General features: G+C 53.5%; 2 protein-coding genes across 6 annotated transcripts in view; one reads left to right on the top strand and one right to left on the bottom strand.

The window, feature by feature from the left end:
- The first annotated feature begins 1,464 nt into the window (after positions 1-1,464).
- Positions 1,465-15,186, top strand: TRIP10 (thyroid hormone receptor interactor 10). 2 transcript variants are annotated; one of them, XM_017528275.2, is made up of 15 exons: positions 1,465-1,590; positions 2,854-2,969; positions 3,067-3,123; positions 5,134-5,281; positions 5,360-5,422; positions 5,656-5,760; positions 5,860-5,988; positions 7,170-7,316; positions 7,416-7,610; positions 8,620-8,787; positions 9,043-9,152; positions 13,614-13,746; positions 13,975-14,117; positions 14,198-14,319; positions 14,734-15,186. In XM_017528275.2, exons 1-15 carry the CDS (start codon positions 1,567-1,569, stop codon positions 14,880-14,882), a joined length of 1,809 nt encoding a protein of 602 aa, XP_017383764.1. In that variant the 5' UTR covers positions 1,465-1,566; the 3' UTR covers positions 14,883-15,186. The 2 variants fall into 2 exon arrangements, with proteins under 2 accessions (XP_017383764.1, XP_017383765.1); XM_017528276.2 differs by lacking the exon at positions 8,620-8,787.
- Positions 15,187-16,131: 945 nt separating this feature from the next.
- The window catches only part of SH2D3A (SH2 domain containing 3A), a 14,838-nt gene continuing 7,124 nt past the window's right edge, over positions 16,132-23,845 (bottom strand). For 3 of the 4 annotated variants that reach the window (XM_017528277.2, XM_037738384.1, XM_037738387.1), the window contains 7 exons: positions 22,605-22,681; positions 18,772-19,256; positions 18,556-18,671; positions 18,192-18,366; positions 17,993-18,104; positions 17,421-17,609; positions 16,132-16,712 (listed from right to left, as the gene is read on the bottom strand). In XM_017528277.2, coding sequence (XP_017383766.1) covers positions 16,552-16,712; positions 17,421-17,609; positions 17,993-18,104; positions 18,192-18,366; positions 18,556-18,671; positions 18,772-19,256; positions 22,605-22,681 — 1,315 coding nt within the window. In that variant the 3' untranslated portion in view covers positions 16,132-16,551. Of the gene's footprint in view, positions 16,713-17,420; positions 17,627-17,992; positions 18,105-18,191; positions 18,367-18,555; positions 18,672-18,771; positions 19,257-22,604; positions 22,682-23,845 lie in introns of all 4 variants that reach the window. The other variant, XM_037738386.1, reaches the window with a different exon arrangement.

The raw sequence follows: 23,845 nt of genomic DNA, 5'->3' as shown, positions 1-23,845 counted from the left end.
GAACCCAGGTGAACTCCCTCCCTGCAGTTGAGCCCCAGCTTCAGCCTGAAACTCTGACACCCACTCGTCTCCCCCCCCGTCCCCCCACCACATACTGAGGCTTAATCTCTGGTTTAGGCCACCGATCTGGACTAGTCCTGACTCCAGATTGGACCTGAACCCTCGATTGCTAATCTGTCTGGTTAAGCCTCCGACCTCAGTTTGAGACCCAATCCCCACCGTAGTGCTGACCTGGGCTGAACCCTAATTCCAGTTTGAGTCTCTGACCAGAGTTGAGCTCAGAACTTTGCTAGGCTGAGCCCCCATTTCAGACGAACCACTGAACTCACTGCATTCAATTGCCCAACTGCGATCAGACGTTTTCTAGCTCAGAAGCCACCAGCAGGTGGGACCAGGTCCCAGCAGAACTATCAGTCCCAAAGCTCTCCTCCTGGGTTCCCCCGTATCTTTCTGTCCTGGGATCCTGGGTGCTCTGTGTAAGGGGAACATATCCTCAAGGACCCCCCTGCAAGACGCCCCGCCTTCTCTGTAGCTGCAGAGAAAGGGCCAAAGGCTGGAGAGAACGGGGGTGGGAATCCCCGGTGCCTCCTCTCCTCTTTCATCCCAGCACCTCAAAGGGATTTATAAGGTGTGAACAGACTTTTATGGGAGAGGTGACAAATTTCCCTTCCCCTGGGCCCCAGATGTCTGGGGGAGGGGCGGAGTCGGAATCCCAGGGGCAGTACTGAGAATTCAACCAGATTCAACCTCCATGGATGAGACTGGAAAATGGGCAGATGCAGGCGCGAATTGGACCGCAGCTGGGAAAGGGCCTGGGCCTCGCATTCCAAGGACAGCCCGTCCTCAGTTTCCCAGCGGAGTCTCTGGGGGAGGGAAGGCAGGATGCGGTGAGGGAGCTAATGGACCCGGCCTTGGCGGAGGCGCGTCCCGGGCTGGATCGAAGTCCTCATCCGCCCTGTGGCCGGAGGGACCAGACCATTAGTGGGACGAACCTAGACGCCTGGAGCCGGGCCGGCTCGCAAGAACGGGGTGACCTCAGATCCCCCTGCAACGGGGTTGAGGAAGGACTTCTTGGATTTGGAGTTTTCGTGTCTTGGCCCTTTAAGGAATAATTGCGGAGAAAGGGGAAAAGGAGATAGGAAGAACCGTTTGGAGCGGGGAAGGAAGATGGGAGGACGAGAGGGGTCTCGGGGACTTGGAAAAATGGTTGGGGGTTCTTTAAGGGGTCGGTCCAGCGGCATCGAGTGGCACCTTTGCTTTAAAAGGGGGCGGGGGCGTCCGTTGGGCCCCGCCTTCTCGGGGCCCCGCCCCTGAAGCGCAGGGCTTGGGCTCCGCGCGGGCGGGGGCGTGGCAGAGCGTGCAGGGGGGGCGTGGACACGCGTGCAGAGGGGCGTGGAAGAGTCTGGGGTAGGCGGGGCCGGGTGGGGTGGGGCGGGGCCAGGCGCACCGCCCCCGGCAGAATCTCCCCGGGGAGGGCGGCGGGCGGCGGGCGGCGGGCGGCGGGCGGCGGGGACCGGGCGCGGTGGTGGCGGCGGCGGCGGCGGCGGCGGCGGCGGCGGGAGCAGCATGGATTGGGGCACTGAGCTGTGGGTAAGTGCAATCGTCCCGCCTCTAAGTTCCCCCTTGCCGGGGTCCAGGCACCCCCGCTTTTGTCCCCAGCATATCTTAGAGGGGGGCTCCGCGCCTTTCCCTTCCACCGATCCGTGGGTCCCCGCCCTCCACCCTTCGCCCTCTCTCGGAGTTTATCTGAGAGTCTCAGCACGTTCAGGGGCGAAAGGCGACTTTCCCGGACCGGCGTGGGGAAACTGAGGCACAGGGTTGCGAGTCAGAAGGGCAGAAGGAATCCTGGGGCCAGGCCGGGGCGGCTGGGAGAGGTCACCTATTTTGGGCGCCCTGGCGGGGCAGGCGGCTTATCTTACTGCCCCTGGGTCCCTGCCCGTAGTCCTCCTGTCCGGCAGGGAGGGGGGAGGGGACCCTCTGGTCACCCTCATCCCCACCCACGTGGGACCTAGAAGTCCTCTCCGCCCTTTTCCTCGCCTTTAATTAACACCTAGGGGCTGGGGACGCTCCTGGAGGGGAAGGGGGATGCTAAGCTCGGCTTGACCCCTACTCCCTGGCTTCCCCCTGCTCACCCCAGGCCCAGGGCGGGACCGCCCACTGGTCGCCTCTATCCTCAGCCCTGGAAGCCCCAGAAATTTCCCCCTATCCTAGCCGGACCTCTGACCCCTCCCATTCCTGGAGGCGGTGGAATCCCTGAGTTCTTAGTGCCGCGGGGGTAACCAGACTGCCGTCCCCTCCTCTAACTCTGCGATTTCTTTTGGAGGTGTAGTGGGGTCAGTGGGAAAAATTGAGTCACCCACTGGGGGATCACGGGAGGCAGGGAGATTCAGAGAACCTGGTGCCTGCCCCCTGGCCACTCAGGGGCCCTCAGTCTGCGAGGAACCCTTCCCCTCTGGCCTGGACTCAAGCTGGGCCGGCCGGATTTTCCGGAATCCGGGGGGATTAGGGGAGCCTGAGCTGGGGGAGTGGCCCTGCTCCCTTCCACGCCCCTCTTGGCGGTCGTAAGTAGGAGACCCCTATTTCCCGGCCGGGGTGGCTGGGGCCTGGGCGCTGTTCTCCGGCCCTTCCCGGGAAGGCGAGGGGGTTCCCGCCAGTTTCCTGCCTCCCCCCGCGCCACGCCTGGGCGGCGCCGGGAAGCCACTCCTCCTAGGAGCGCAGAGCCTTGGGGCTCCCTGGGAGTCTGGTCGGCGGGCTGTGGGGTCCCAAGATCTTGACCCCCGCCCCTCTCCCCTCCCTCCTCCTCCTCTCACCTCCTCCCCCTCTCCCCTCCTCCCCCACCATGCCCCCTGCCAGGATCAATTCGAGGTGCTCGAGCGCCACACGCAGTGGGGTCTGGACCTGTTGGACAGATACGTAAAGTTCGTGAAAGAACGCACCGAGGTGGAACAAGCTTACGCCAAGCAACTGCGGTGAGACCCTGGAGTGGACGCTACGGGGGCGCGACTGGGGCGAGGGGTAGGATGGGAGGGCTGTGGGCTCAGCCCTCCTCCCTCTGTCTCCCCTTAGGAGCCTGGTGAAAAAATATCTGCCCAAGAGACCTGCCAAGGATGATCCTGAGTCCAAGTAAGGTTGGAGAGGGGCTGCAGGGCTAGATTTGGTGGGGGAGGACGGAGCGTGGGTCTCCTTTCCCCTCGCTCGGCTGGGACACCCACGGCTCATCTCACTTCCTCTCTAGAGGTGAGAGCTTGGATGTTAGATGCAGGATTATCTGGTTGAAATCCTGAGTCCACTACTATGTAGATGAATTGCCTTGGGCTTGTGACTCAGGTTCTCTGCCTCTGTTTTCCTTAATTATTAAATACTGAGGCCCCAACAGTTACCAAACTAGTCACTTCAGGCAGATGACTTTTTTGTTTTGTGCCTCTGTTTTCCTCATCTGTGAAATGGGATGATGATGATTGCTCCAGCTTTGTAGGGCTTGCATGAACACGAGCTGAGTGAATGTGTTAAAACAGTGTGCAGTCCGTATTAAAATAAATGTCGTAAGGAGCATTTGACTTTACTTTGAGTCCCCAGTTCCAAAATCCAAAAAAACTCTGGAAATCAAGTTGTGTTGGTTACTTATTGGGCGGCAATCTCTGACCTGAATTAATTTTTGGGGGGTGGGGGGCACGGAGTCTTGCTCTGTTGCCAGACTGGCATGCAGTGGCGCCATCTCAGCTCCCTGCAACCTCTGCCTCCCCGGGTTCAAGCAGTTCCCCTGCCTCAGCCTCTCGAGTAGCTGGAACTACAGGCGTGCACCATCATGCCGGGCTTTTTCTTTTCTTTCTTTTTCGTATTTTAGTAGAGACGGAGTTTCACCATGTTGGCCAGGATGGTCTCCATCTCCTGACCTTGTGATCCACCTGTCTCGGCTTCCCAAGGTGCTGCGATTACAGGTGTGAGCCACCGCACCTGGCCAATTTATTTATTTATTTTTTAAAGACAGAGTCTCACTCTGTTGCCCAGGCTAGAGTGCAGTGGTGCCATCTCAGCTCACCGCAACCTCTGCCTCCCAGGTTCAAGTGATTCTCCTACCTCAGCCTCCCTAGTAGCTGGGATTACAGGCGCCTGCCACCATGCCCAGTTAATTTTTGTATTTTTAGTAGAGATGGGGTTTCACCATGTCAGCCAGGCTATTAATTATAGTTTTGATTTTTATCCCACTTAATGTGAATGTTAATCCCTCTCATTGTTTTAAAAAAGAAAAACAGATAGGGTGTTTGATTACAGAAAGCTATCCCCAACCCCATAGAGATGATGCATAAAAGATGATATAAGCCTTGTACACCATCTTTAAAAACTGGAAAATTCTGAGTTCCAAAATACATTCAAGGTCCAGTGCGGTGGCTCACACCTGTAATCCCAGCACTCTGGGAGGCCGAGGCGGGCAGTGGTGGAGTTCAGGGGTGAGTGGAATTTGTAATGAGACCTCATTTCAAATTAAAAAAATTAGCCAGGTGTGGTGGCTTGTGCCTGTGGTCCCAGCTGTTTGGGAGGCTGAAGTGGGAGGATCACTTGAGCCCAGGAGTTTTGAGGCTGCAATGAGACAGGGTCTTGCCACTGCACTGCAGCCGGGGTGACAGAGCAAGCCCTGTCTCAAAAAAAAAAAAATGCTAGGGTCTTCACCTCTAACAACAAGAATAAAATGCATTCTACTCAAAGGCTGGGGTTAAGGAAAATGGACCAGAATTTGTCATCTCTTCAAGGATGAGATTCTCGAGGCTAGGCTGGGCGCGGTGGCTCACGACTGTAATCCCACTTTGAGATGCTGAGGCAGGTGGATCACGAGGTCAGGAGTTCAAGACCAGCCTGACCAACATGGTGAAACTCTGCCTCTACTAAAAATACAAAAGTTATCTAAGCGTGGTGGTGCGTCCCTGTAATCTCAGCTACTAAGGAGGTTGAGGCAGGAGAATAGCTTGAACCCGTGAGGCAGAGGCTGCACTGAGCCAAGGCCACTGCACTCCAGCTTGGGCGACAGAGCAAGAAATTCTTGGGGCTTAACCCTTTTCCATCTGGAGGTGTGTCCTGGGGCATCAGCCTACTGGGGGGGGTCTGACTCCCTGTTCCGCCATTCTCATCCTACCCTAGATTCAGCCAGCAGCAGTCCTTTGTACAGATTCTCCAGGAGGTGAATGACTTTGCTGGCCAGCGGGAGCTGGTGGCCGAGAACCTCAGTGTCCGTGTGTGTCTAGAGCTGACCAAGTACTCGCAAGAGATGAAACAGGAGAGGAAGATGGTGAGGAACCCCCTCTCCAGGTCTTGCAAAGGGCTCCTCCTGGAACCCTGCTGAGCCTTATCGCTCTTCTTTCTGTAGCACTTCCAAGAAGGACGCAGGGCCCAGCAGCAGCTGGAAAACGGCTTCAAACAGCTGGAGAATGTGAGTGTGCAGAGGCGGCAGCGACTGGCCTGGAGGCAGGGGGGAGGGTTGCGGATGGTGGAGTCAGGCAGCTGCCCTCTTTGTCGGTCCTAGCCCCTCCTTCCCTCATAGGCTTCCATTATGCCCTTGTCCCCTACTTACAGGTGACATCCCAACAATCCCTGAAAGCTGGCTTTCCACCCCGCTGTCTTTGGGATGGTGGCTCCTTCACTCTGGTTCTGTCCCCTACACAGAGTAAGCGTAAATTTGAGCGGGACTGCCGAGAGGCAGAGAAGGCAGCCCAGACTGCTGAGCGGCTAGACCAGGATATCAACGCCACCAAGGCTGATGTGGAGAAGGTGTGTGTGGCGGGGAGGCAGGGTCTGGGACAGACTTGGGGGAATCCGGGTGGGATGTGACCAGAACCTAGCAGTATCCTCCACCTCCACATTCCCCAGGCCAAGCAGCAAGCCCACCTCCGGAGTCATATGGCAGAAGAAAGCAAAAACGAATATGCAGCTCAACTACAACGCTTCAACCGAGACCAAGCCAACTTCTATTTTTCACAGATGCCCCAGATATTTGATGTGAGTGCTCCCAGTTCTCAGACCTACCTTCCCGAAAGCCCCCAATGTTAACCAACTCTTACACATTCGTCAAAACCCCAGCTGCAATGTCCCAGTCCCTAGATGGAAAATGAATCAGAAACCTATAAAAACAGTCAGATGCTGTGCTTTTAGTCCAGATTTTCTTCTTGCTGGGCATGCCTTTTACTTGTTTGTTTATTTACTTCTATAGGGAGATGGGGCCCAGCTCTGTCACCCAGGCAGTGGCAAGATCACAGCTCACTGCAGCCTGGAACCCCTGGGCTCAAACGACCTTTCCTTCTTTTTGAAATTCCTACTTATTCTTCTAAGCTCTACCTCTAACAACCCTTCTGAAAGGTCTCAAATTTCTCCTCTTATTTTTTTAATTTTTGAGATGGAGTCTTGCTCTGTCACCCAGGCTGGAGTGCAGTGGTGCGATCTCAGCTCACTGCAACCTCTGCCTCCTGGGTTCAAGCGATTCTTCTGCCCCAGCCTCCCGAGTAGCTGGGGCTATAGGCGCACGGCACCACACCTGGCTAAATTTTGTATTTTTAGTAGAGACGGGGTTTCACCATATTGGCCAGCCTGGTCTCAAACTCCTGACCCCGTGATCCGCCCGCCTCGGCCTCCCAAAGTGCTGGGATTACAGGCGTGAGCCACCATGCCCGGCCAAAGTTCCCCTGTTGGTTTTCTTTTCTTTTCTTTCTTTCTTTTTTTTTTTTTTTTTTGTAAAGATGGGGTTTCACCATGATGGCCAGGCTGGTCTTGAACTCCTGACCTCAGGTGATCCACCCACCTCGGCCTCCCAAAGTGCTAGGATTACAGGCGTCAGCCACCGCTCCCAGCCCTCTCTTGGTTTTAATCTAGTGCTCCACTCTGTCCGGTCCCTGGCCCTGGGAATATCAGGGCTGGTTCCGCTTTTTCTTTAAACCCTGCCCTCTTGTCTCCTTGGAGAAGCCTCTGCCGACCCCCTAGGCAGGCGTCCCCCTCTGCTATCCCCCTGGCACTGTGTCTCTCCCCAGCCACACTGGGCTGGAGTCCCTCTTCCCGACTCTGTCTTCCCCTCCAGACTGGCTTGGGGTTGAGGCCAGCGTGGAGCGCGATCATCGTTGCAGAGTGACTCACTGTGCTTCTAGAACCTCTGTTAGCACCCCTGAGCCCCGCTTGCCCCGTCCCTACAGAAGCTCCAGGACATGGACGAACGCAGGGCTGTCCACCTGGGTGCCGGGTACGGGCTCCTGTCAGAGGCCGAGCTGGAGGTGGTGCCCATCATCGCCAAGTGTTTGGAGGGCATGAAGGTGGCGGCACATGCTGTGGATCCCAAGAACGTGGGTGCCTGTTCTGGAAACAGAGGGCCGCGGGGTGGGCAGAAGGAGGTCCCCATAAGCAAGGTGCTTGACTGCACATCCCCTCTGCCCCTCCCCCAGGACTCCCAAGTCCTTATAGAGCTGCACAAGTCAGGTTTTGCCCGCCCGGGTGACGTGGAATTCGAGGACTTCAGCCAGCCCATGAACCGGGCACCCTCGGACAGCAGCCTGGGCACCCCCTCGGAAGGACGGCCTGAGCTCCGGGGCCCGGGCCGCAGCCGTGCCAAGCGCTGGCCTTTTGGGAAGAAGAACAAGGTGGGGGCCGGGACCCTTGGAATGCTGGGGGAGAAGGACAGTGAGGTGGGGACAGTGGGGCCCCTACTGAGTCAGCCCCAGCCGCCTGAACGCTGAGTCCCGGGCAGGAATTTTCCTCTTGGCTGCCGGCCCGGGCTGGAGGGAAGGAAGGCGGGCGGGCCGATTGGCCTGGGAGTCCCCCGAGGCGAAGGGGGGGGCGGGGTGGGAGGTCTGTGGCATCTGTCTGTTTGCTGCTTCTCGGGATGCTGGGAGAAGACCTGCTGGTGGAATTGAGGGCTGGCCTGAGGGCTGGTGACATCATCCCTGGGGACTCCTCGAGTTCCTCTCTCCATCCTGCTGGTGGGATTCTGGGAACCACCCTGCACGTCCTGTTGTCCTGGCTGTTTGGATTTTCACAGACCTTGGCACCCTTGGTTTATACCTTTGATTTACACTTCGGGGCCCTCTCGACTTAAACTTTCACACCTCTCCTCGACATACACCTGTGATCTCCGGGCTTAACCCCCCGATGCCGCAACCCCTCTCATCTTCCTACTTCCCACTCCCCTCTCAGCTTGTGGCCTCTGTGGCCCCATACCTGTCTGAGACCGTGATTCCTGCATGCGTCTTCTAGACTGTCAGCCCCGAAAGCTAAATGGACAGAGAGACACGTGCCCCCCTGCCTCCTGGACCCATGCTTGCCCCCCGGACATCACCTTCTAGAGACCTAGGAGATACCCGGGGGCCTGAGTGTTCTGGCTTTCCGGCTTACAGTTCAACCTCCTCCCCGCCACCTTCCAGATTTTTTTATGTCGCTCTTGCATGCGTTTTTCTCTGTGTGGTTGCACATCCTGAGTTGTGGTTTTCTTACCATTTTTTTCTTTCTCCATTTTGTTTTTCCTTTTTTTCTTTGTTGCGTCCATCCGTCCATCCATGCGTCCATCCCTCCGTCCATTCGTCCTCATTCTCTGCATCTTCCTACCCCCGCCCACCCCTTCAACCTATCCCCCTCCCCGCCCCCTGCCGGTAGCCTCGCCCCCCACCCCTCTCCCCCCTGGGGGGCCCCGTACCCTTGGCATTGCCTAATGGACCCCCGTCCCCCCGCTCCGGCCGTGACCCCTTGACCATACTGAGCGAGATCAGTAAGTCGGTCAAACCGAGGCTAGCATCCTTCCGCAGCCTTCGAGGCAGCCGTGGGGTAAGTGAGGCCTCGGGGCAGGAGGAGGTGGTGGCCCTAGCCTGCCCAGCGGCGGGTGGCGGGACCCTGGGCTCGCTTCCTGCCGCTGGCTGGGCCCCTTTTCCCTGGTTGCCCAACCCAGACCCGCTTTGCTCTGTGCATGGCCTCGCTGCCAAGAACCGTGGCTGGGGAAGGAAGTGAAATAGCTCAGATGTGTGCAGAGTCTGGCAGCCTAGACTCCTTGATCCCCAGTTCAACCCCATACCCACCTTGCAGACAGTGGTGACTGAGGATTTTAGCCACTTGCCCCCAGAGCAGCAGCGAAAACGGCTTCAACAGCAGTTGGAAGAACGCAATCGTGAGCTTCAGAAGGAGGTTGACCAGAGGTACGGTGGTGGGGTGGGGAGGGCAGGCAAGGAACATGATAAAATAGTAAATGAATTCCATTTATTTATTATTTATTTCATTTTTATTATATTTTATTATTTTTTGAGATGGAGCCTTGCTCTGTTGCCCAGGCCAGAGTGCAGTGGCGCAATCTCAGCTCGCTGCAACCTCCACCTCCCAGGTTCAAGCAGTTGTCCTGCCTCAGCCTCTGAGTTGCTGGGATCACAGTTGCATGCCACCATGTCTGGCTAAGGTTTTGTATTTTTAGTAGAGACAGGGTTTCGTCATGTTGGCCAGGCCGGACTCAAACTCCTGACCTCGTGATTCACTCGCCTCAGCCTCTCAAAGTGATCCCCCGCACCGGCCATTTTTATTTTATTTTAAGACAGGGTCTTGCTTTGTCACCCAGGCTGGAGTGCAGTGGCGCAATCTGGGCCCACTGCAGCCCCCACTTCCCAGGTTTAAGCGATTCTTGTGCCTCGGCCTCCCAAGTACCTAGGACCACAGGCGTGCACTACCATGCCCAGCTACTTTTTATATTTTAGTAGAGGTTGGCGTTCCCCATGTTGTCCAGGCTGGTCTCGAACTCCTGACCTCAGGTGATCTGCCTGCCTTGGCCTCCCATAATGCTGGAATTATAGGCATGAGCCACTGCCCTGGTCTGCAAATGAATGACATCTAAATGGTATTCAGAGATCTCCCCATCAATCCCAAGACCCTGATGGTTTTACAGGTGATTCCTACCACACTTACAAGAGACAGTTACTTCTTGACCAGGTGCAGTGGCTCATGCCTGCAATCCTGGTATTTTGGGAGGTCAGGGCAGGAGGATCACCTGAGCCTAGGAGTTTGAGCCCTGTCTGGGCAACAGAGTGAGACTCATTTCTACAAAAAATAAAAAAAAATTAGCTGGGTGTGGTGGTTTGTGCCTGTAGTCCCAGCTACTTGGGAGGCTGAGGTGGGAGGATGGCTTGTGCCTGGGAAGTTGAGACTGCAGGTGGCTGTGATTGCACCACCTGCACTTTAGCCTGACTGCCAGAGTGAGACCTTACTCAAAAAGAAAAAAAGAAACAGTTACTTCTTGTCTTACACAAGTCCTTCCAGCAAACAGAAAAAGAGTGAAACCTGTCAGCCTCTTTAGGCTGAAGAATCCTGATTCCCAAATCAGTGGCCAAGAATTCAAGAAGAGAAAATTGAGGGCTCATTTTACTTTATTTATGATCCTAGCCAAGCAAATCCTTTGCAAAAGCCTAGCCAAGCAAATCCAGTGTTCAAAAAATAATACATCACTTTGGGAGGTTGAGGCAGGCGGATCACCCGAGATCAGGTGTTTGAGACAAGCCTGGCCAACATGGTAAAACCCTGTCTCTGCTAAAAATACAAAAATTAGCAGGGCATTGTGGCATGCACCTATAATCCCAGTTACTTAGGAGGCTGAGGCAGGAGAATTGCTTGAACCCAAGAGGCAGTGGTTGCAGTGAGCCGAGGTCGAGCCATTGCATTCCAGCCTGGGCAACAAGAGTGAAACTCTGTCTCAAAACAACAACAACAACAACAACAAATTTTTTAAAAACTAAAAAAAAAAAAAAAAAATCCCATCATTGGTTGGGTGTTATCCCAATAATGCAAAGATGGTTCAATATCAAAAAATCTATCCATCTAGATCACCACATCAATTGGCTAAAAGAAAGAAAAAGCAGCATATGGTTATCTGTTTAACAGTTCAAACACATAAAATATTAACAGTAAAAAAATCTGCCAGATTAAAAAAAATGTTTACTCTTTCCAAGCAACAAAATCTTCTTCCCAGTCCTGTTACATAATAGGAATGACATTTGCCATTTGCTAACAGGCAGCCAAATGGTATTTTGCCATTTGCATGTAACCTCTTGGACAGAATAGCTTTTATTGGTGTAAAGTTCCGTTCAGAACTCTCTAGTTCCTGGGTGTCTATGGTGGAGGGGTTAAGGGTGCATGTTCTAGAGTCAAAACAAACTGGACTTGATTTCCAGCTTCATCTCCGAGAACTTGGGCAGCTTGTTTCACCTTTTAATTCCTTTTCTTCACCTGTAAAATGGGTCAGGTGTTAGAACTGGAATGAAGTTGGCTGGGCGCAGCGGCTTACGCCTGTAATCCCAGCACTTTGGGAGGCCGAGGCAGGTGAATGGCTTGAGGCCAGGAGTTCGAGACCAGCCTGGGCAACATATGGAAATCCCGACTCTACTAAAAATACAAAAATTAGCCAGGCGTGGTGACGTAATCCCAGCTACTCGGGCAGCTGAGGCACAAGAATCGCTAGAACCCAGGAGGCAGAGGTTGCGGTGAGCTGAGACTGCACCACTGCTCTCCAGCCTGGGCAACAGAGTGAGACTGTGTCTCAAGAAAAAATAAATAAATAACTGGAAGTAAGTTGAGCTTAGGTCTGGTCTTTTCCAAACATCTATTATAGTTGTGATTACCTGTATATATGGACACAGAGGAGACAGAGATGATAGACTAATGATAATGAAAACAGTATTTATTAATCTCTTACTGTATTCTAGGCACTATTCTAAACACTGTAGATGGATTTATTTGAATTCTCAAGTTTTCCTGAGAGATATTATGCAGAGTTAAGATCCTGACTGTCTTGCTTAGTGTTACATTTATCTTTCTATTTTTTTTTCTTTTTGAGACAGAGTCTCGCTCTGTGGGCCAGGCTGGAATGCAGTGGCGTGATCTTGGCTCACTGCAATTTCTGCCTCCCAGGTTCAAGCAATTTTCCTGCCTCAGCCTCCCAAGTAGCTGGGACTATAGGCATGTGCCACCATGCCCAGCTAATTTTTATATTTTCAGTAGAGATGGGGTTTCACCATATTGGCCAGGCTGGTCTTGAACTTGTAACCTCATGATCCGCCCACCTTGGCCTCCCAAAGTGCTGGGATTACAGGCATGAGCTACCTCGCCCAGCCAGATTTATCTTTCTTTCTTTATTTTTTCCCCATCCCCCTCCCCCCCAATTTTTTAAAAATTGTTTTAAAATTTTTTTTTTTTTTTGAGATGGAGTTTCGCTTTTGTTACCCGGGCTGGAGTGCAATGGTGCGATCTCAGCTCACTGCAACCTCCGCCTCCTGGGTTCAAGCAATTCTTCTGCCTCAGCCTCCTGAGTAGCTGGGACTACAGGCGCACGCCGCCATGCCCAGCTAATTTTTCCATTTTTAGTAGAGATGGGTTTCACCATGTTGACCAGGATGGTCTCGATCTCTTGACCTTGTGATCCACCTGCCTCAGCCTCCCAAAGTGCTGGGATTACAGGCGTGAGCCACCGTGCCTGGCCTTGTTTTAATTTTTTACTAGAGACAAGGTCTCGCTCTGTTGTCCAGGCTGGTCCTGAACTCCTGGCCTCAAGTGATCTTTCTGCCTCAGCCTACAAAATAATTCTGGGATTATAGATGTGAGCCATCATGGCCAGCCCAGTGTTTTATTTCTGATGTTTGGAATAGTACTGGTATGCAATAGGTACTCAGTATGTATATGAGTAATAGTGAGGATTTACTAAGCATCAGGCATTGTATTAATCCTCACAATGACCACATGAGATATTTGGATCATCATCTCCATTTCCAAGATAAGCAAACAGCAGCAGGGGTTTAGTTGATTTAAGCCAAGCTCACAGAACTAGGAAATACACTAAGATTCGAACCCAGGCAGTTGGGCACTAGCCTTAATCGCTGTCCTGCCTTGCTATTTGCTCCTTGATGCAAAACCCCTGTTTTTTCGCTTGTTAAATCACATAGAGCCCCTCCCCTGGCTCATGCCTCCAATCCCAGCACTTTGGGAGGCTGAGGCAGGAGGATCGCTTGAGCTCAGAAGTTTGAGACCAGCCTGGGCAACATAGCCAGATCCCATCTTTACCAAAAATTTTTGAAAAATCAGGCAAATTGGCCGGGTGCAGTGGCTCACGCCTGTAATCCCAGCACTTTGGGAGGCCAAGGCGGGCAGATCACGAGATCAGGAGTTCAAGACCAGCCTGGCCAACATGGTGAAATCCCATCTCTACTAAAAATACAAAAATTAGCTGGGCCTGGTGGTATGCCCCTGTAGTCCCAGCTACTGGGGAGGTTGAGGCAGGAGGATCTCTTGAACCCAGGAGGCAGAGGTTGCAGTGACCAAGATTATGCCACTGTACTCCAGCCTGGGTGACAGAGTGAGACCCCGTCTCAAAAAAAAAGAGAGAAAGAAAAATCAGGCGAGTGTGGTGATGTGAGCCTGTAGTCCCAGCTACTCAGGAGGCTGAGACAGGAGGATTGCTTGAGCCTGGGAGGTCAAGGTTGCAGTGAGCTATGGTTGCACCACTGCACACCAGCCTGGGGAAAGAGTCAGAGCGAGACCCAGACTTAAACAAAACAAAACAACAGCAGCAACAACAAAAAACTCACCGGGAGTTGTGTTTTCCTGTCTGCCTGTCTCCATTGTTGTAGGGAAGCCCTGAAGAAAATGAAGGATGTCTATGAGAAGACACCCCAGATGGGGGACCCTGCCAGCTTGGAGCCCCAGATCACCGAAACCCTGAGCAACATTGAACGGCTGAAATTGGAAGTGCAGAAGTATGAGGTCAGAAAAGACCCTGGGGAGGGGTGGGGGCCAGCGGGCCTGGCTGAGTCACTGCAGGGTGGGGTGGGGGTCGGGGACAGGGGAAGTGTTTGGAGCCGGGGGGGTCTCCAGCTGTTTTCCATCACAGCCTTGGCGGTGCCTGAGTGATCTCAGGGATCCTTAGGGGCCAGAGTGGGCTGACCCGGGAGCTCTGTCCTGGAACCGATCTTGGCGGTCCTCTCTTCCCAGGCGTGGCTGGCAGAAGCTGAAAGTCGAGTCCTTAGCAACCGCGGAGACAGCCTCAGCCGGCATGCCCGGCCTCCTGACCCCCCAACTAGCGCCCCACCAGACAACAGCAGCAGCAACAGCGGATCACAGGACGCCAAGGAGAGGTGGGGGGTGACGCCAGAGTGGGTGTGTTCCCAGGGACCCAGGAGGGCACATCTTTATCAGCCAAATTCTCCCCAAACAGCTCTGAAGAGCCTCCCTCAGAAGAGAGCCAGGACACCCCCATTTACACGGAGTTTGATGAAGATTTCGAGGAGGAAGCCACATCCCCCATAGGTCACTGTGTGGCCATCTACCATTTTGAAGGTGAGGACGGCCAGAGTGGGCTTGTGGGGTATCTCTGCCTAGGTTCAGTTTAAATCCATCTAAAGCAGGGCCAGGCGCCGTGGCTCAGGCCCGTAATCCCAGTACTTTGGGAGGCTGAGACAGGCAGATCACTTGAGGTCAAGAGTTCCAGACCAGCCTGGCGAACACGGTGAAACCCCATCTCTACTAAAAATACAAAAATTAGCCGGGCATGGTGGCGCATGCCTGTGATCCTAGCTACCTCAGGAGGCTGAGGCAGGAGAATCTCTTGAACCTGGGAGGCGGAGGTTGCAGGGAGCTGAGATCGTGCCATTGCACTCCAGCCTGGGTGACAGAGCGAGACTTGATCTCAAAAATAAAAAATAAATAAATTTGCCTAAAGCAGATCTAAGCCTACCCCCACCCCCATGACAGGGTCCAGCGAAGGCACCATCTCCATGGCTGAGGGTGAAGACCTCAGTCTTATGGAAGAAGACAAAGGGGATGGCTGGACCCGGGTCAGACGGAAAGAGGGAGGCGAGGGCTACGTTCCTACCTCCTACCTCCGAGTCACGCTCAATTGAACCCTGCCGGAGGCGGGAAGAGGGGGGCTGTCGGCTGCTGCTTCTGGGCCACGGGGGTGCCCCAGGACCTATGCACTTTATTTCTGACCCCGTGGCTTCAGCTGAAACCTGTGTAACCTGCTGCCCCCTCCACCCCCCCACCTAATCCCACCTGTTACTCCAGATGGACCCGCTGTGCCTTCTTCCACCATCGTCCCACCATTGATGTACATACTCATGTTTTACATCTTTTCTTCCTGCTGCTCGGCTCTGGCTATTTTGTTTTATACAAAAATGGAAAAAAAATTAATTATGTAAAGTTCCTGGAGTCAGTGCCTGATTAGAAGATTTAAATACTGGGAGTGGAAGTATCTTAACGCCACGTTTCTTACAGGCCACACACACAGGGAACAAGAAAGGGCAGGTGCTCTTGGGCATACCTTGGGTCAACCCTGCCCCTTTCTGGAAGTTGGCTTTATGTCATTGTCAGTGGGTGCCTGCTTGTGACTCAGGTAGAGAGAAGGATACCAAGTTTCTTTTTCTTTTTGAGACAGTCTCACCCAGTTGCCCAGGCTGGAGTGCAGTGGCGTGATATTGGCTCACTGCAGACTCCACCTCCTGGGTTCAAGCAGTTCTGCCTCATCCTCCCAAGTAGCTGGGATTACAGGCGCACACCATCACGCCCAGCTAATTGTTTTTGTATTTTCTGTAGAGGCAGGGTTTTGCCATGTTGGCCAGGCTGGTCTTGAACTCCTAACCTCAAGTGATCCATCCGCCTTGGCCTCCCAAAGTGCTGGGATTATGGGCGTGAGCCACTGCACCCAGCCAGCACACCAAGTTTCATCCCTTCTGAATGCACTGCAGCTTCTGAGAATGGGTAGCATTTATTGAGCACCTACGGTGTGCCAGGCATTCTCCTCCCATGGTCTCATTCCTGCCACAATTCTTAGAAAGTACACCGTCTTGGCTGGGCACGGTGGCACTCATCTGTAATCCCAGCACTTTGGGGAGCCAAGGTGAACGGATCATGAGGTCAGGAGATCAAGACCATCCTAACATGGTGAAACCCTGTCTCTACCAAAAATATAAAAAATTAACTGGGCGTGGTGGCAGGTACCTGTAGTCCCAGCTACTCAGGAGGGTGAGGCAGGAGATTCGCTTGAACCTGGGAGATGGAGGTTGTGGTGAGTCAAGATCGCACCACTGCACTCCAGCCTGGGCGCAACAAAGAGAGACACCGTCTCAAAAAAATAAAGTACACAGTACCAACTTTTACATTTTTAAAAAGTTTTTTTTATTTTTAAGTTTTTGTAGAGCTGAGGTCTCGCCATGTTGCCCTGGCCGCCCTTGAACTCCTGGCCTCAAGCCATCATTCCCCTGGCCTCCCAAAGTGATGACATTACAGGCCACGATTTTAAGTTAAAGGCAGACACAGAGAGGTCAACTGATCTGCTAGAAATCACAGGTTTTAAGAGGTGGAGTCATAGTTGAACTCTGGCCTCGGATGCCAGATCTGCAGGTCACATGTGCACTATCACCCAGGTGACCTTCACTGTGCTCCCCACCTCTTCTGCGAGGCGCAGGGCAGGTTTCCACCTGAGGACGTGAGGAGCCTGGGACGACTGCCTTGGTCTCTTCTGGGGTTCGCAAAAACTGGGGGGCCCGGGTGTGAGGAAGGGAGTCAGCGTTCTCAACGGTCAGGCTCCAGGCGCAGCGACAGGACGCCAAGGACGCGCTGAAACTTCTCAAAGCGTTCAGCGCGCGGAGCTCCCGCGCCCCGGCTACCCCAGAGCAGCCTCCGCAGGAAGCCGGTAGTCAGGGCCTCGCTCAGCTCTGGGTTAGGCCGGAATCCTGGAAGCAAAATCAGGTGGGCTGGGGGCGGTTGCAGACGCCCGCCACGTCCCTCTCAATCCCGCCACCCCCATCTCGTATCTGCCTTTCCCCTGAGGACTTTGACCCAACCGGGGCCCGGGAGGATCTTGCCCCACCTGTGGGATGACTGGGCGGGGTCAGAAGGGAGTGGGCTCCCAGGTCTCTGCAGAAATGGGGGTGGGGCGTGCCTGAGGGACTCTACCAGTGTGCAAGGGGATGGCCTGTTCCAGGTGCCAGATCCTGGGGGTCCCGCATTAGGGGCTGTGCCTGGAGGTGGGCTCCCCCAGGCACGGGATCCCAGGGTGCCGGGGGAGGTGGGAGATCTCGTCGGCTGGGCTACCCTAGGATAGGAGGGAGGAGTCGTTTTGGAGGGAGCAGGGCGTACTTGGGGATCGAGATCCCTGGGGGCGGGGTCGCCCTAGGTGGGAAGGGGGAGTGGGGACCAGCGGAGGTGGCGCGTGGCAGGACAGCCCGTTTTGAGGTGGAGGGCCCTGTTCTATCAATACCGCTGGATGCAGCGTTTGCTTGGGGGGAGAACCTTCCCGGGGTGGAGCCGCCCCAGTTTGGGTGGGGCTCTGGGAGGAGTGGCGAGAGGCTCCCATCCTGGGACAGGTTGGGTTGGGGGGGTCCAGTTAGAGCTTGCGGGGTGCTCTGAAGTCTGCAGTCCAGAGCAGACGGGACGCTCACCTCGCAGGCGCTGGGCCGCCACCTTGCGGAATTTGGGTGCGAGCCCGGCCATCTGACGTGCCCCGTGCAGGGTGCGCAGCAGCCGCTCACCGCTCTCCTCCAGCGGCCCCGCGACTTCCTCGCCGCCCTCCAGCAGGCGCACCACGGGTGACACGTGCGGCAGCGCGACCTCGCCGGGGTCGCAGGGTCCTGCGGAGGCGTAGAGTCTGATCTGGGTTTGGGGCTGTAGGTGGGGCTTAGGGCGGAGATGGAACCTAGGATACATGCAGGCGCGGGGCTTAGGGCTGAGCGGCAGCGGGGTCTCTGGGGAGGGGCCACTACCACAGGCCTTGAATGGAGGGCGGGGTCTAGTAACAAGTCTCGAGTGGAGGGCGGGGTCTATGGTGAGGGGGAGGAGTCTGGGACCAAGTCTCGTGTGGAGGGCGGGGTCTATGGTGAGGGGGAGGAGCCTAGGGCTAAGTCTCGTGTGAAGGGCGGGATCTAGAGAAAAGTGCACGGGGGTGCCTAGATTAAGATTCCTGTTAAATTTGGTCTGGGACCCGGAGGATGCCATGCCCCAGACCTTCACTCACCAGCGCCCTCATCCAGGGCCCGCATCAGCGGCTTCAGTTCCTGCTCAAAGGCCAGCGCAGCCTCCGTGTGTCTCCTTCGAAGGTGGCGCCACGTGTGCTCCAACCGGGACACCTGGGAGATGAGACCTGCGCATGCCTACTCTCCCGTCTTCCCAGTCACCCGCACTCCACCTTCCTGCAGTCCCTGCTCCCCACGCACCTGGGGCATGAGCAGGGCGCCCATGACCGCAGCCAGCCCGGGCAGGTCCCCCGCCGCCCCTGGCCGCAGCGCCAGCGCCAGCTCTACCAGGCCCCTCAGTGCGGCTGCGCGCTCCTCCAGCGGCCCAGAGCAGCCCAGCACCGCCAGCGCCCCGGCCAGCGCCAGTGTTTCATGCCTGCAGAGGTGGAGGGGAAGGGTCTGGGGGCAGTGGGGCGGTTTGTAATGCAGGGGTGAAGGGGGACAGGAGGTGGGATTGCGCATCTTCCTTCTTCCCTGGGGAGCCATCAATGGGGAGCTGTTTGGAGACCCTGGAAAGTGGGAGGAATTGGCCTCCCCCAACGAAGATTCTAAGCGGCTGGCTCACCTCTCCAGCAGTTCCAACCTCAAGCGATGTCCATGGGGAAGAGTGAGCAGCTCTAGGCCAGATGAGACCCCCATGTTGCCCCGCTGATCCCTGGTCACTCCCAGGAGGCCTGTGGCCTGCAGAAAGGAATGGGGAGGTCAGGTGAAGAGTGATCATGTAGGTGTGGTTGGGTTCTTGCCCTGGGCCTGGGGAGGAGCATTCTGGCAAGTGACCCACCTGGCAGTCTACCAATAACAGGTGAAGGGCAGTGCTCCCAGGATGGTGCTTCAGGAACAGGCCACGGAGAGTATGCAGGACTTGGGGTTCCAGGGGCCGATTCTGGGGGCCCAGCAGGCAGGAGGGGGCATCAGGGGGGCAGAAGGCAATCTCAGCCTGTGGTCTTGTAAAGCATCTGTTCTCTTCCTCCTCGTCCTCCTCTGCCTCCCACCATGGCGCCTCTGGCTCTCGGCAGCTTTGGCTCAGGGATGTTCCCTGGACACTGGGCACTCGGAGCACCAGCTCGCAGTACGTTGGGGGGCGTTCAGGGACATCAGGCAGTTCGAGGGAGGGTGTCCGGGGGGGCTTCATTGGTGCCTTGGCTTGAAGCTGCCCATCGGAACCCCTGAGACTGTTGGCAATAGTTCCCAGGGAAGCAGGGGCCTTCAGCAACATGGGCTCACTGCCCGATCGGGGCAAGGCAGATACGGGCATGGTGGAGGCTCCTGGAGGTCATACAAGAGGGGTCAATGGGAATATACAGAGAAGACTGCTGAATGGGCAGGGGTGGGGGCTTCATGGGCCACCACCCACCTGATCCATCCACTCATTCCAATAATGGGATATCCCAGCCTAGCGGGGTGGAGTTTTGAATTTTAACAGTCTCCACAGTAGAAATGCCATGTGCTTACACCTGGTTGGAAAACATTGACATCTCTATAGTTTTGTAAATTCTTTTCTAAAATTTTTATTTTATTTTATAGAGATGGGATCTCACTGGTCTGGAATTCCTAGTCTCAAGCAATCCTCCCTCCTTGGCCTCCCAAACTGCTGGGATCACAGTTGTAAGCCACCTTGCCTGACCGTATGAATTCTGAATAAGACATTTTAAATTTGAATTCTTTGTTTTTGCCCCTCTGACTGAAAGATGGCAAGCAGTGACCCAATGCAATTAAATTTAAAAAAAAAAAAAAAAAAAGGCTGGGTATGGTGGCTGATGCCTGTAATCTCAGCATTTTGAGAGACCAAGGTGAGAGGATCGCTTGAGGCTAGGGATTCCAGAGCAACCTGGGCAACATAACAAGATCTTGTCTCTAGAAAAAGTTAGAAAATTAGCTGGGCATGGTGGCCTGTACCTGTGGTCTCAGCTACTTGGGAGGCTGAGGTGAGAGGATCACTTGAACCTGAGGCTGCAGTGATTGCACCACTGCACTCCAACCTGGATGACAGAGTGGGATCCTATCTCAAAAAAACCTATTTATATCTATCTATAACTATGTATAGATATCTATATATTTATACAGATATATATTATATAAATATATATTATGTATTTAAATTATGTTATTAAATGTATAATGTCGCCATATATTATATAATTACATTTAATATAAGAGATAATAATTTAACTTTTGTGATAATATATCTATACATATCTCTCCACAGATATATCTCTATAAAATATATAATTAATATAGATATATATATAGAGAGAGACAGAGTATTCAAAATAGACAAAAGTAGCTGGGCGAGGTGGCTCACACCTGTAATCCCAGTACTTTGGGAGGCTGAGGTGGGCAGGTCACAGGGTCAGGAGTTCAAGACCAGCCTGGCTAACATGTTAAAACCTTGTCTCATCTATACTAAAAATACAAAAATCAGCCAGGCATGGTGGCAGGTGCCTGTAATCCAGCTACTTAAGAAGCTGAGGCAGGAGGATCACTTGAACCCGGGAGAGGGAGGTTGCAGTGAGCCAAGACTGCATCATTGCATTCCAGCCTGGGCGACAGAGTGAGACTCTGTCTCAAAAAAGCAAATAAAACAAAATTCACAAAACTATGTATGGTATGACACTTATATAAGTGTTAGAGAAACTAAGCTTATTAAACATTCTTTTTTTTTATTCTAAAAAAACCCACGATACATGTTTAGAACGTGTAGCTTTGTTACGCAGGCATACGTGTGCCATGGTGGTTTACTCTATGTTCCCTCCCCTCACCCTAAACTTTCAAATGATGTCTTTTGTAAGTTGGTGGCATGCTGACCTCCCGGACTATAAGTACTTAAAACTGCATCTAGACTTTTGGGAGACTGTACTTACCACACCCTTGAATAGGCTCTTTTCTAGGAATTTCCAACCATCTCACAGTTCCCGGCTCCAAAGTGCTCACAGTAGCTGAAAAACCCTCACAATCTGAGCCCCAAGGTCTCTCTGACTCTCCCCTCATTCCCGTTGCTTCAGCTACACTCGTCTTTTTCTTCTTCCTTTTTTTTTTTTTTTTTTTTTTGGTTTTAAATTTGAAACAGGGTCTCACTCTGTGGCCCAGGCCAGAATACAATGGTGCGATCATGGCACACTGCAGCCTTGACTTCCTGGGCTCAAGGAATCCTCCTGCTTCAACCTCCCAAGTAGCTAGAACCACAGGCGCGCAATACCTCGCCCAGCTACTCACTCATTTTTTTGGTTGAGGGAAGTTTAAATTCCTGTTCTGACCCCAGAGCCTTTGCACTGACTCTTCGTTCCGCCTGCTTATCCCTCCAGTTATCCACTTTCATCCCTCACTCATTTCCTTCAAATATATTTTCTTTTTCCGCAGTGGAACCTTTCCTGACTATTTAAAATTGTAGTATCCATCTCCATCCTTATACTCCCTATATCCCTTACTCTATTTTTTTGGTTTTTGGGTTTTTGAGACAGTCTCACTCTGTTGTCCAGGCTGGAGTGCAGTGGCATGATCTTGGCTCACTGCAACCTCCACCTCCTGGGTTCAAGTGATTCTCCTTCCTCAGCCTCCCAAGTAGCTGGGATTCCAGGTGCGTGTCACCACCCCTGACTTATTTTTGTACTTTTTTTTTTTTTTTTTAAGTAGAGACGAGGTTCCACCATGTTGGCCAGGCTGGTCTTGAACTCCTGACCTCAAATGATCCACCCACCGTGGCCTCCCAAAGTGCTGGGATTACAGACCTAAGCCACCTTGTCCTACCCTTACTCTGTATGTATGTGTGTTTGTGTGTGTGTTGAGTTTTTGAGACAGAATCTCGCTCTATTGTCCAGGGTGGAGGGCGGTAGCATGATCTTGGCTCACTGCAACCTCTGCCTCTCGGGTTCAATCGATTCTCCTACCTTAGCCTCTCGAGTACCTGGGATTACAGGTGCATGCCACCATGTCCAGCTAATTTTGTGTTTTTAGTGGAGACAGGGTTTCATCATGTTGGCCAGGCTGGTCTCGAACTCCTAACCTCAAGTGACTGCTGAGATTACAGGTGTGGCCAACCACTGTACGGCAAGTGATCCACTGGCCTCAGCCTCCCAAAGTGCTGAGCTCACAAGCGTGAGCCACCACGCTCAGCCTCGTAAACACACATTTTAAGCACCCACAAGGTCCCTGTGTGTTTTAAGTCACAGTGATTGTCCTCATTTTCCAAAGCAAGAAATTGAGACTTCACCAGGTGCAGTGGCTCACGCCCGTAATCCCAGCACTTTGGGAGCCCGAGGTGGGTGAATCACCTGAGGTCAGGAGTTCCAGACCAGCCTGACCAACATAGAGAAACCCCATCTCTACTAAAAATACAAAATTAGACAGGCGTGGTGGCGCATGTCTGTAATCCCAGCTACTTGGGAGGCTGAGTCCAGAGAATCGCTTGAACTTGGGAGGTGGAGGTTGCAGTAAGCCGAGATCACGCCATTACACTCCAGCCTGGGCAACAAGAGTAAAACTCCATCTCAAAAAAAAAAAAAACCGAAAGAAAAAAAGAAACTGAGGCTCCAAGAGGTTTCTGCACCTGCCTAAGATCTCTTAGGCGGTGAGTGGCAGAGCAATCCCTGAGCTGCGGCCGTTCTGATAGACACTCACCCATCACACAGGGGTTTTCTCTTGACCGCCCCATGTGTGCCAAATCTGCAGGCTGACTGCTGCTCCACTTCCTCACCCTGGGGGACAGAAGTGGGAGAGACCTGTAGTCCCCACCTAAGCAGAGAGTCCCTCACAAATACCTGGAAAATCCTGTGTCCAGTTACTCTGTACCAGTGAGTCTCAACTAACCAAGGTGATCTACGTCGAGGGGACTCTTAGCAACGTGTGGAGACATCTTTAGTTGTCACGACTAGCAGCATCTAGTTGGATGGAGCTCAGGAATGCTGCTATATATCCTACCATGCACAGGACAGCTCCACCTCCTCCCCAACTAAGAATGTTGAGGCCTCAAAAGTCAACCATGGCCGGGCTTGGTTGGCCACACCTGTAATCCCAGCACTATGGGAGGCTGAGGCGGGCAGTCACTTGAGGTCAGGAGTTCGAGACCAGCCAGGCCAACATGGGGAAACCCTGTCTCTACTAAAAATGCAAAAAATTAGCTGGGCCTGGTGGCTCACGCCTGTACTCTCAGCACTTTGGAAGACAGAGGTGGGTGGATCACTTGAGGTCAGGAGTTTGAGACCAGCCTGGCCAACATGGTGAAACCCCATCTCTACTGCCAGGCATAGTGGCAGGTGCCTGTAATCTCAGCTACTCCGGAAGCTGAGACAGGAGAATCACTTGAACCTGGGAGGTGCAGGTTGCAGTGAACTGAGATAGTGCCATTGCACTCCAGCCTGGGTGACAGAGTAAAACTTCGAGTCAAGAAAAAAAATAAAAATAAGGCTGGGCACAGTGGCTCATGCCTGTCATCCCGAAACTTTGGGAGGCCGAGGTGAACGGATCATCTGCGGTCAGGAGTTCAAGACCAGCCTGACCAACATGGAGAAACCCTGTCTCTACTAAAAATACAAAATTAGCCAGGTGTGGTGGTACATGCCTATAATCCCAGCTACTCGGGAGGCAGAGGCAGGAGAATCGCTTGAAACAGGAGGCGGAGGTTGCAGTAAGCCGAGATCATGCCATTGCACTCCAGCCTGGGCGACAGAAGCGAAATTCCATCTCGAAACAAAAAAAAAACAAAAACAAGAAAAAAAAAATTAGCTGTGTGCGGTGGTGCATGCTTGTAATCCCAGCTACTTGGGAGGCTGAGGCAGGAGAATTGCTTGAACCTGAGAGGTGGAGGTTGCAGTGAGCTGAGACTGTGCCATTGCACTCCAGCCTGGGCAGCAGAGTGAGAC

Source organism: Cebus imitator, unplaced genomic scaffold, assembly GCF_001604975.1.
Source record: "Cebus imitator isolate Cc_AM_T3 unplaced genomic scaffold, Cebus_imitator-1.0 Scaffold53, whole genome shotgun sequence".
NCBI classification, from domain to species: Eukaryota; Metazoa; Chordata; class Mammalia; order Primates; family Cebidae; genus Cebus; species Cebus imitator.
Note: the sequence above shows the minus strand (reverse complement) of the source record. Positions and strands in the feature narration are given on the sequence as shown.